The sequence below is a fragment of the Micromys minutus genome (assembly GCF_963924665.1).
Source record: "Micromys minutus genome assembly, chromosome: 2".
In the NCBI taxonomy this organism is placed as follows: Eukaryota; Metazoa; Chordata; class Mammalia; order Rodentia; family Muridae; genus Micromys; species Micromys minutus.
This window is the reverse complement of record NC_137971.1, coordinates 78,334,522-78,347,388: the sequence shown is the minus strand read 5'-3', so window position 1 is coordinate 78,347,388 and position 12,867 is coordinate 78,334,522. Positions and strand designations below refer to the sequence as shown.

The 12,867-nt window shown below is 45.6% G+C and overlaps 1 protein-coding gene across 2 annotated transcripts in view; it reads right to left on the bottom strand.

Moving 5' to 3' along the window:
- Positions 1 to 12,867, bottom strand: part of SYT17 (synaptotagmin 17) — a gene marked incomplete at both ends in the record, with an annotated part of 57,053 nt that overhangs the window by 17,691 nt on the left and 26,495 nt on the right. For both annotated transcript variants that reach the window (XM_080911656.1, XM_080911657.1), the window contains 2 exons: positions 6,710 to 6,865; positions 8,529 to 8,649. In XM_080911656.1, coding sequence (XP_080767782.1) covers positions 6,710 to 6,865; positions 8,529 to 8,649 — 277 coding nt within the window. The remainder of the gene's footprint in view (positions 1 to 6,709; positions 6,866 to 8,528; positions 8,650 to 12,867) is intronic.

Sequence of the window (12,867 nt, the reverse complement as noted above, 5' to 3'; positions counted from 1 at the left end):
ACACCCCGGCCATAAAACTGTTTTTGTTGATGCTTCATCGCTGTAACTTTGCTACTTGTTTTTACGAATCACAATGTAAGTATCTGATGTGTAAGTATCTGATATACAACCCCTGTGAAAAGGTCCTTCCATCCCCAAAAGAGTCTAGACCCACAGGTTGAGAACCACTGTCTTAGCACAGCTGCTCTGAGGCCCTGGGAAAGTCTAACATCTGGGCAGTCTTGTGTTTGCCCTGTCAATTGTCTGTTTCCTAGGGAATCTGCCGGGTTTTCTTGGTTCTTTATAACTGAAGTAATTTTGGATGGTTACAACATATATTTCGAACACTCTTAAGACCCTGGGTCTTGTTTAATACCTATTCATATGTTGGGGTTTAAACAGGTAAATCGATTTGTTTCAGATCACGTTCTACCTGTGTGACATTAGTAATGTGTGACGTCACTCCACCATCTGCTGTCCAGGCCTGTGCTATGGTACTCAGTCGGCCTGGGTATGTCCCCTAGGGATCGGTGAAGGAGTTGGTGATCATCCACTGTGCAGTTCAACTCTCAAAGCCTCAGCTATGCCATCTGAGGGTCATACCCACTCCCACTGACATTGGGGTCCATGCACAGGTTGATGGAGACCCTTATCCAGCTCTCCCCTTTGCAAGCTTCTCTAGTCTCTGGTTGCCAGGGTGACTTCATGGTCCTCTGAGGGACAATGAGGACACTTAGCATGTCACTTAGCTGCTTGCTGCTCACGAGCAGGTCTGGGGCTGGAGCCTGGTATAGATGCCAGCTCTTTCTCTGGCCTGCCTCACATGCTTGGCAGGATGCTGTGGGAGCCAACACTGGGCTGGTTGTGCAGCTGGGCTGGCATTGGCTGTGTCAGTTTCTGGACACAGTCCCAGCTGGTAACTTCAGCGAGAGGGTGATTCTGTGAGGAAGGTGCCGGGACAACATCTACAGCCAACTGGGCTGAGCTATGAGCCTCCAAAGAGCCGGTACATCAGCTCCCTCACACCCTGAGATGATTAAGGCAACAGACAGAATTGCTCAAGTGGCTGCCTGAGGCAGGCAGGTCCATGTACTGCTTTGCCTTTAATTCTATAACTGGAATAATGTACAGTGCATTTTACATGTGAGGAGGCTGGGCTCAGAGAGGTGGAACGTCACAGCCGACTAATGGTGGGTCAAGATTCATCTTTGTAACTCCAGGGTCTGATCCTTCTATGGCAGGACTACCTAACATCAGCACCATCACCACTACTGGCACCAGCAACATCAACACCAGCAGCAGCAGCAGCAGTACCACCACCACCATCACCATCAGTGACTGGCTAGACTGGCTGGCCACTGAGACTCCAGTGTCCTCCTGTCCCCACTCCCGAGTGCTGGGATTAAAGCCATGTAGCACCATGCTTGGCTTTTTAAACTCAGTACTTCTTCTGCATGCCATCTGGTGCCCATCAGATCCTAGGTCTTTCCAGGGTAGATGTTGGAAGCACCACCCTCCAGCCTTTGATCTGTTCCCGTTGCCTCCCCATCCACCTCACTGCTGCAGCAGATTCAATTAACCAATTCTGTGCTCCGGCTGCAGAAAGACAGGCAATTATGAAACACAGACCAGGTGGCTTGGAACTCGCTCTCACACTGAGGTCTGGGAGACTTCCAAACGGACAGGCTGGTGGGAGTGGGGGTGGGGAGCAGAATGGTCAAGGCGAAATCAGGCTAACCTAATTTGTGCAAGAGAGCCACTGCAAATCTTTGAGAGGCAGATGCCATGGCAGGTTTGATGACTGTAAGCTCCGAGGTCTGGACATCAGGATTTGAAAAAGTCCTTGTCAGGTTTGGTGCCTGTCCGGCTGTGGTGCAGCACTCTAGAAGCAGGTAGAGGCATGGACAGGAGCAGGACTGGACGGAGGAATGGGTGGGTCGGAAGCATGGGCGGGGTTGGAGTGGGGGGGCAGGGGAGGGCAAAGGTTGGGGCATAGGTGGGGTCAGGGACCGAGGTGGGGACAGAGGCAGGGGTGTGGGTGTGGGCAGAAGCAGGAGGGGCTGGGAGGGGGGAGCAGGGGTAGTGGCAGAGGCAGAAGCAGAGGCAGGAGATTGTGAGCTTGAAACCAGCCTAAGCCAGATAGTCAGCCTGTCCTCAGACACAAAACAAGTTCCCACTTTAGTTTGCTTCCCATTGCTGAGGAATTTATTAAGCATAGTGATTTACTTGCCTCCCAAGTCTAAAGGCTAGAGACCATGTAGCCCCAGCTGGTCTTGAACCTACAATCATCCTATTTCTATCTCCTGTGCACCAGCCTTACAGGCATATGTCATCACACCCGGTTAGACTCTGCATTGCCCATGCATGTGGAAGTCAGAGGGTTGGCAGTAGGGGAGAGAGCGAGAGGTGCCTGACATTCCCTGGCTTTCCTCCTGCGGAGCGGTCCAGCACTGGTTATCACTGATGGGACACCTCAGCATCTGTGTCCTGGTCAGTTTCTATAGCATACACTCTAAGATCCAATAAGAAAACTGGGTCTTCCACGTGGACCCCTGCAGCCCATCCACTGCTCAGCCGAAGGAAGACAGTGGCCTCTGTTTCTCTTCGGGGCAGGGACGCAGCTTTTACAACCTCTGTCTGATTCCTCCACTGGTAGATGCTGCTCATCCCTTAGCTCCCAGCTCGTGTGCTGCCCCTCCTCTCACTCCTCAGTCTAGTCCTGAGCTCCCCAAGGACATGGGTCCTGAGTATCTGAGTTTATTTGAATGTGTAGCATCTAACACAATCCCAGGTAGCCCAGGACACTTTGGAGAACCTGGAGCAAACCGAGGAGCAAGTAAATGATACGACCTCTTGTCCTAAGTTTAATCAAAACTTCATCTCCAAGAAAAGGTTTTCTCCACCTCTGGGAAGGAAGAGGACAGAGGGTGAGCTGGCTTTCTTTCACAAGAGCCTCATGGAGGAATCTGGATGCAGAATAGTCATCTGTGGACATTTCAAGTAGTAATGATGTCAGGGCATATGTAGGGAGTACCTTCTCTGAAATAAGCAATATCAGTGTATGTGTGTGTGTGTGTGTGTGTGTGTGTGTGTGTATACATATGATTCATATTATATATTATATGTGTGTGTATGTATGCTAATACAACTGGGCTTTAGAACAACCCATTGGGTGAAATACCAGCACTCCCATTTTGCAGAAGAGGAAATTGAGAGCGGGAAGGTTTACTTGGTGCAAAGTGCCAACACGACGGAGCTCTAACCACTGGGTTACATTCCCTCCAGGCCATGGAAGAGGAGGCTGGCTAGCTAGGGCTCCACGTCGGCATCCCATCATGTCCTTCAACTGCTTGAGTTCTATGCGGCACAAACTGCATTTCTTTCCTTTGTTAAAAAGTTACAAGTTGAGCATGGTGCCTCCTAGTGAGAGGCAGAGGCAGGAGGATCACCACAAGTTGGAGATCAGCTTGGTCTACATAGAAAGTTTCAGGTCCAGCTGTGGCTACATAACAAGGCTCTTTCTAAAAATCCAGTATGGCTGAGGATGTTGGTCAGTTGGTAGACAGCCCAGAGAGCTCTAAGTTTGTACTTATGACCCCTGTCACTCTCAGAGAGTTGGAGCTAGCCTGTGCATCTGAGACCCTGTCTCAAACAAGCTAACAAAACCCAAGCAAACCACGAAACTAACATCTTAACACCGTCTAGTATAAGATTCTGCGACACCCACTACACTGATATTAGCACAGTCGTCTCCACTGTTTTGAGCCCAGGTTTGAATGTGTGTTTGTCAGGGTCAGGGTCTTCTTACATAAGCCCCAGATGGCCTTGAAACCGTGCTCCTGCCTCCGTCTCTGGAGTCCTGGTTTAAAGGAGTGTGAGATCATGCCCAGACTAGAGAATTATTGTTGTTTGTCTTCCCAAAATGAAACTCTCTGCCATTAAAGACAGCTCCCTGTTGTCCCTCTCTCTAGCCCAGAGACCACTATTCTCATAGACTTGACTATGCTGTACATGTCCCTTTCTTGCCTGGCTTACTCACATCACATGAGTTCAATCTTCATGTTGTAGCAGGCTTTGGAAGAGCCCTCCCTTTTAAGTCTAATGGACATTTCACATCTGCACAGGTCAGGCTCTCTTCTTCCTTCAGTCCGTCATGGGTTACCTGGGTGATTTCCACCACCCCAGCTGTTGTGGATGCTGTTGTTTGGAACACAGGAGCACAACATCCAAGTGTCTGCATCCAACGCCCTGAGAGTCCCAAAATCCCTTTCTACCCCAAGAAGTAGAATTGGTGGATGGTGATAAGAGTTCTATTTCTAAATGTGCAAAGAAGCTGCTATTGATTCTATTCTCCCCTCTCCTTCCCCATTCCCTCCTCTTTCTGCTTCCCTTCCTCTTCTTCCTCCTCTCCCAGCTTTCCCTTCTTCCCTTCCTCCCTCAGTTCCTCCCTCTCCTTTTACACATGATTGCCATTTGCTTTTTACTGCTGTCATAAACACCCTGACCAAAAGCAATTTGGAGAGGAAAGGGTTTATTTGGCTTACACTCCAGCATCACAGTAGGTCAGGGCAGGAACTCAAGCAGGAACCTGGAGGCAGGAGCTGATGCAGAGACCATGAAGGGGTGCTGCTGACTGGCTCGGTCCCCATACTATGCTCAGCCTGCTTTTTTTATGTAACCTGGGACCACCTGGCCAGGGGTAGCATCACTGGGTTGGACCCTCTCCTGACAATCATTAAATAAGAAAATGCCCCACAGACTTGCCTATAGGCCAATCTAATGGAGACATTTTTTTTTTTTCAATTGAGATTCCTCTTACCAGTTGATTCTAGCTGTGTCCAGTTGCCAAAATGACTAACCAGCACATTGATCCTCTCCTTCTTCTTTATCCTTCTCTACAGTGTCCCTCCTCCCTTCTCCTTCCTCCCTCCTCACTCCCAAGCACTTCAGTGGCCAACTCACATTCCCCTTTGCCCATGGAGGATCTTCATGGTTTATCCAGAAAGGTCCTGAGCCATGTGTTATGGAGTTGGGAAATCAATCTTTCCCCCTTTTCTTTATTTCTTTTTAAACCTCAGCTGTAAAAATCACCTGACTGCATGGCAGAAGGGCCCTCCTTCTACTGGAGGATGGAATTGTTCAGAGTGCACAGCCCCCAGGCTAATTACAGCTTTCCCCCAGGGAGTCTCAGCAAATGCTTAAATTGCAGATCAACCTGACTTTCCCTGAGATGTGTTTGAAAACATGGGGCCTGGTTAGAATTCAGATCCTCGGCCTGGAGGTAACAGTGAGGCTGTCTCCCAGTCAGCAGATAAAGCAAGTCAGAGCTCCGTAGAGCTGCACAAGGAAGTTGTGTGGCTTTGCCTAGATGCCAATCACTGGTCCACATTTCTGCTACTATTCCAGCCAGAGCCCTTTAGGTAAAATGCCAGCCAGCTGTGGTTCCCACGCACAGCTGGGCCTGCAAATTAGAAATATCTGGGTACTTTGTATTATATTTATATATACGGTAGTCCCCTTTCATCTGTGGGAAGACAATCTGAGAGCCCCAGTGGGTGCACCAAACAGCTCACAGTACCAACTCTGTATGTAATTTCCTGTCCATATTCATGATACAGATTAACTTATAAACACAGCAGGGTAAGGAATGAACAGTGGCCAGTAATAAACACCACTCACGCCTGTATACTGCCCTCTAGGTTGTGTGTCTGTGGGCTGTGGAATTTTCCATGGAGTATTTTTGTACTTCCTTTGACTGTGGCTGACTGAAACCTGGGCACCTGTGGTGAGATCCTGATGCAGATGCTCAGAGCCAGTACTCTGCTCCAGCCTCTGGGGATGAGGCATGGCCACTGGCTACATTCTCAAGCTCCTGGTGATGCTGCAAGTAGCCCTGACCTCATGGGGTGGAGAGCTATGCTAACTTCCTCTGGAATGAATATTTCCCATGGTACTGGCCCCAAGGAGCAATGAGCCTCGGTGCTTGTAGGGTGAAGCATATCTTTTGTGTGTCAAGGGCGGATCCTGACCAGGCAAGAGAGCTCAGTGGGTCAAGGTGCTTGCTACCAAACCTGATAGCTTCAGTTTGATCCTCAGACTTACATAGTGGAAAGAGAGGAGAATGGACACTATCAAGTTTTCCTTTGCAAATACAATGTACACACACACACACACACACACACACACACACACACACACACACAAGCTCGAGTAATTAAAAGGAGAGAGAGAGAAAATAGGCCTTGTCTGATGGGGCCTTGACAATGCTTCTTCTACACTTACATTAAACCCAGAAACTGGAATCATCAGCACCACCATCATTCCTAATACCAGGACCACCGCCATCACCATCATCATCAAAGACGGTGTGTAGTGTGCATCTGATATTATTCAAGGGCTATAACTCATTTATTCTTCGTTCATACTAAACTTTTAACACTTATCCATATTTTAGAGATGAGGGACCTGAGGCCAAGGGGAGGTAAGTAGCTTGACAAAGCCCTTGTTATGTGATACTTTCAGGAGTCTAGCTTAATAATTATATAATAATTATGTTCTAGGCTCCATGGGTCTTGTCCAAGTTTACAGATAGAAAGTGGATTCAAATCTAGGTAGCTGAACATCAGAACCAAGTTTTTAGGCATAACTCTCTATAGATGCCTTCTGTTTTTATGGAACAAGTTAAACATGCCTTACCAGGGCTCCATCGCCGTTTATAATGTTACCTTACCTGTGAATACTAGGCTGGCATTTTCTAGTTCTTCCTGGGGAACTTTGAAGCTGAAGGATTCATTGTAAAAAGGATCAATTGTGCCTCGTAAGAATGATGTCTTCTTAGTTTTCACAAGCTTGAGTCCGTGTACCAGCTGAATTTTCACAAATGGGTCTGGGGATTGGACACAACATTATAAACTACTGGAGATGATAAAATGTAACCTAATTATCTCTTATCTCTTCAACTTCCCAGTCATCCTGTCATTCTCCAACTCTCCCATCCACCCATTTACCCACCCATCCATCCATCATCCATCCATCCATCATCCATCCATCCATCATCCATCCATCATCCATCCATCCATCCATTCTTCCATCCAAGTGGTTATCTATGTAACAAAGTAACCATCTACCTCCTCCCTATTGCTCTGTAGTCTTCATTGCTAGAGACAAATTCCAGGGCCTCCTGTACACTAGAAAAGGGCTCTACTACTGAATTCTTTTAGTTTTCTATCAGTCTATCCACTGATTCATTAATCCATCTCACCACTCATCCATTTGTTAATCATGTTAATTAATTATTAAATAATCCAGCTTTACTTTCACAAAATCATTCCCCACGTGTCCAGCTGTTCTGTTGGACCATTGTTCACATCTAGCCTCCTATCTGCTGATTCATTTTCTGTTTCCTCCAATCATCTAGACTTACTGAACTCCTCCCATGTTTTAGGCTCCGTGTTCATTTTAGAAGTGGGAAAATCGTAGATTTAAGGATAAGGAGCATTTTGCTTAAGATCTAGCTGGTAGAGGCAATCCAGAAGCAGGAGCCATTTGCCAGCAGGCTCACGGTTCACTCTCAAGAAAGTGAAGGCAGAATTAGAAATGACATGCTTTGCTCATTTTATAGCTTAAAAAGGGATCTGTGCAGGTTGAATCTGATATTTATTTAAGCAATCCAGTGAGATAAATACTGTCATTGCAAAGTTATGGAAATGAAGAAGTTGAGATACCCAGAGGTTAAGAAGCTTCTCCAAGATCACAAGCAGCACAGAGTCACTTAGTGGCAGGTAGTTGGATGCCCTTTCTCATTGCAGCACCTGACTCTACTGTGGTGGGTCGGAATGTTCTAGCCACGGTAGCGGTTCTTCCTCCAGCCTTCCTGAAGCCTCTATTGTATAGTGTGGCTTCTGAGAACATAAGGTGCGTTCTATATTCTGCTGTCACCTCATGTCAAACAACTTCCTTTGGCTATTGGATCTCGGGAAGACAGCATTTCCACCACGGAACATTATTGTCATGGGAGAAGCTATATACAAATGCAGCAGAATGGGCACATTTTGTTAAATGTGTTTGAACTGTTTTTTTTTTTTTTTAACAGAAAGTGGACAGCACAGTAGCTCATTCAGAGCTGGGATTTATAAAGACTTATGATATGCAGGAAACGAGCTGTAAAAACACCCCTCAGGTTGAACCTACTCTGCTTGCTATTCCGGTCATTTGTGCACTACCGCCACCTAGAGTATGGCATCTGCATTGCAGGCATAGTATGTGGATAAACACGTTCTCAGAAAATTGGAAGACAAGATTTCAGAAGTAATTCCAACTGGCAACATGTGTGATAGGGTGCCCGAGATTCTACCATTGACCTGTTTCATCCTAAGATACAGCGGATCATTTATTTTTCTTTTGGAACTAGTATTGTAGTTCTAGATGCTGCCCACCCTTCTGTTACCTTAGCAACAACATTCAGGACACAACCCAACCCAACACAACCCGGTCCCTCAAACAAAAGAGAACCCCTTAGAAACTTAGTGGATAAGGGGATTATACTGTACCTGAACCCTGGCTCACATCTGTCTGCAGGAGTTGCTTGGCTCGAATGATGTCCACATTTAGTCTGCCAGCACTTGGGAGATAATTTAGAGAAAGTAGCAGCTCCCCCAGCTCCACTTCATTCTGGAGGGAAGAACACCATCAGAAGGCCGCTTTCTCACTTTTCCTCTCTTTGTGTCCATGGTACAGAAACTGGTTCCCAAACCCACGAACAAGTGGCTGAGAGTGGACCAGAAAACGGTGGGTGCCCTTTCCTTTCCTTTTTCTTTTGCATCTGGGTGTAGGTATGTATGTGTGCACACAGGAGCACACTTTTATGTGCACATGTGTGTGAGTTTGTGTGAAGACAAGTAGACAAACTTGGGTGTCATCCTTTTGAACACCATCCACCTCATTTGAGACAGAATCTTATGGGTCTGGAGTTCAGAAAATAGAACTGGTTAGACTGTCTGGCCGGTGAGCCCCCAGGATCCTCCTATCTCTGCCTTCCCAATGTTGAGATGATAAGCATGTGCTACCATGCCCAGAGTTTTTTATGGGGGTTCTGGGGATTCAACTTGAATCATCAGGAGTACAAGTGTTTCACCAACTAAATCATGTCTGACATTTTTTTTTAAGTTTCTGTATCTACTTATGTTCTTGTCTATCTCAAAAAGTGTTTTCTTCTCTTAGAACATCTAACCGCCACAACCAGCTTCACAACAATAAAAGTGACTGTCAAGGGCTGTATTAAGTGCTCTATATATAACAACTAATTTAATCCTCGTGGTGAGTCCAAGAGGCAATGGTGTCTACTTCATTTAATGGATGCTGAAAATGAGTCTCTGTCCAAAGTCACACAATGGGAAAGTTGGAGTTGGAACAAGGGAAATGATCCTAGACTTTTTCATTAGCACAGTGCTACCTGGGCAAGATGCTAACCGTAGCTAACAACAGAGCCCACACTCTAACTGCAACCATGCTCAGTACATTACCTCCCCCACCATGTCAGGGCGATCACACTTATAGAAAATCCGCATAAATACCCAGGATGGATGATATCATGCTGCCTAGAAAACAAAGCCTTAATTTTTCAAGTCTTTAGTTTTTTAAAAATTGTGAAAAAAAGTTGCCAGCCACTTCCGAGTAGTGAATCATTCTCCATGTACCCACTGGCCAACTGTATCGGTTATAAACTTTCACCAAATGGTGTTCTATTTGTACTTACCTCTACGAATAAAAATTAGCTGAATATTTTCAATCAAATCCCCAGTAGGATATAACTTTATCTGTGTAGCCCCCAGAAAGCATTTCTAGGTGATCAGGACATTAAAGTAAACATTCCTAGGGTACTGACAACCTCTAGGTGTATCAGAAGTCAAAAATGTCTAAGAAACCTCAACACACATGCACACACATGCGCGCATGCACACACACACACACACACACACACACACACACACACACACACACACACATCACCATCATCATTATTATGTAGATTCAGAAACCAATTCATGATCAATCTAGATTTGACTACATTCAACCTCATATATGATTCTGAATTACCTTCTAGACATACACCATTTTATTAGTAATACTTCACAATGTGTCTCAAAAGATGTTTCACCTATTCTCTTATCCATTCATGCATTCATCTACCTACCTACTTACGTATGTTCGCACGTATGCATCCATCTATCCATCTATCCATCATCCATCCACCCACCCACCCATCCATCCATCCATCCATCCATCCACCCACCCATCCATCCATCCATTTATCCATCCATCCATCCATCCATCCATCCATCCATCCATCCATCCATCCATCCACCAACCCACCCACCCACCCATCCATCTATCCATCCATTCATGCACCCATCTATCCATACACTCATCTATCCATCCATCCATCCATCCATCCATCCATCCATCCATCCATCCATCCACCCATCCATCCATGCACCTACCAACCCACCCATCCATCTATCTATGCACCCATCCATCCATTCATGCATGCATGCATCCATCTATGTCCTCTGCCCCTTTCAACAAACTGATGGCAAGTGGCAGGCCTAAAACAATGTTTATTACATTGTTGGCAAGATGAAGGCTCAAGCCAAATGATTCCTATATGGCCTAGCCATGGTGGTGCACACCTTTAATTGCAGCATTTGAGAGACAAAGACAGGCAAATCTGGATAAGTTTGAGGCCAAACTGGTCTACATAGGAAGTTCCAGGCCAGCCAGGGCTAAATAAAACCCTGTCTCAAACACAAAACAACAAAACCAGATTCCTATATGGATCAATTTAACCTATAAACTAGAAACAATCTCACAGTTAACTACAGGTTTCAAACTTGTAGCCTGTGTATTTTGTTTGGCTCACATCACATTGAAACAGACAGTTAGTAATTATTATGTATTTTTAAAGGCCAAACTATTTCACATTAAAAAAAAAAAAGGATTTCTTGCTTTGCTTGAAAAACAGGAAGGTCTGTCAGTGCTGGGCCCATGTTCCCACTTGGCAACCAATGAAGATTCTTTGCTTGGATAGACTTTAGTCCTGGGCCCATCTGTGCACTTACTTGTGAAAAGCCAGTTTTAACCAAAGGCCCTGCTCACTTCACTTATCAGGAATTCCTCCCTTACTTTCTATTTTATTATATTGTATTTAGTAGTTGGGGAAGACACTCTTATTCTGAACCCTTGGTGGCCCCAAACTCCTGCTGTTAATAATATCTGACGTCCTTTTGGTTGGGTCAGGTTCCTCTCTTCCACCGTCCCATAGAAGGTGTCTAGTCACCTGACAAACCTTTAGCAAGGCTGATTCAGACAGAATCCCTCTTCCCTTGGAAGCATCCCTCAGTAAGAATTCCATCATTGATCCTCAATCTCTGCCCCTCTACAAAGTGTCATGGTTGTGCTCCCTGTGCCATGACGATGGTCCTGACTACAGCCTGACTTACTGTGCTCTGAAGTGTCACTGGGGGCTGGGAACGGCTCTGTTGATAAAGCATCTGCCACACAAGCATGTGGATATAAGTTTCTGTCCCCAGGACCCACATGGAATCTGGGTGTGGTGACACAGTCACTTCAGCACTGGGAGCTCATGGAGCACAGAGACTGGAGGATCCCTGGAACTCAATGGCAGACAGGTCACCCTAGCTGAGCTGCTGAATTCTGTATTCAGTGAGAGATGCTGACTAAAAAGTAAGGTAGATAGTGAATGAGAAAAATCTTTGGTACACACCCACAAATGCATACAAAAACATGTACACACATATACACAAATATGGACACATACAACCGCACACACACATATATATTCACAAACATGTACATACCCTACACACATGTATAATACCCACACAAGCATGTACATTTCCATAAATACTCACACATATACACAAATATGTACACATAAAACATATGTACCCACAAATAAGTATGACATACATACACACCTACAAAACTATGTACTCACAAATATACATACATACATACATACATACATGTACACACCCATATACATATATGCACACATACAAACATGTATATCCACAAACATATATATACACACACACATAAGCATGTACACTTCCATAGACATACTCTTACAAACATATACACCCAGACAAGTATATATACATACACAAGTATGTACATACATATAAGCATGTGCATACCCACACAAACATATATACCCACATATATGTGTAAACACACACACACACACACACACACACACTGCTTCTGATGGGGCTGGAGATATATGTAGTTCAGTAGTAGAGCATTTGTCTAGCAACCATAAGAGTCCCACCTCAGGACTGGATAAAAATTGTCATTTTAACACCTCATACCCTTACCTTTATGTCCCACCTGGTTACCTTTGCCCTTCCAGGTTTTTCCTGCCTTGGCTTGGAGGGTCAGACTTTCAGGGAGGAAAGTTAGTTGACTTGGAACTCTGGGTCATAAGAACAGTTCAGGAGCCTTGATGTAGTTGCTAGTGGCCTCCTGCTGGTGCTCTGAGGCTGGAAGGCACAGCAAGCATCCTTAGCGCCTGACCCTGCAGGTGTGCCTGTGTTTCCGTGAGGCTGAGGTGTCATGGAAGCCCAGGCCAGGGGAAGCCATCAGGTCCTCAAGAGCTTTCCCATTCCCAGGCTTATAACCGGAACAGCACCTCCCTCCCTTTCTCTGTATCTACAAGCTTCTCCTATCATGGTGCCTTATATGTGGAGCTGAGAGATGGTGGTAGGAGGGATTGATAGCTCACGCAGTCAGCCTGCCTAGACACAAAGAAATAAACTTGAAGTGTTTAAAGAACAGAATGAAGGGTAAGATGGCTGGAGTCATGGC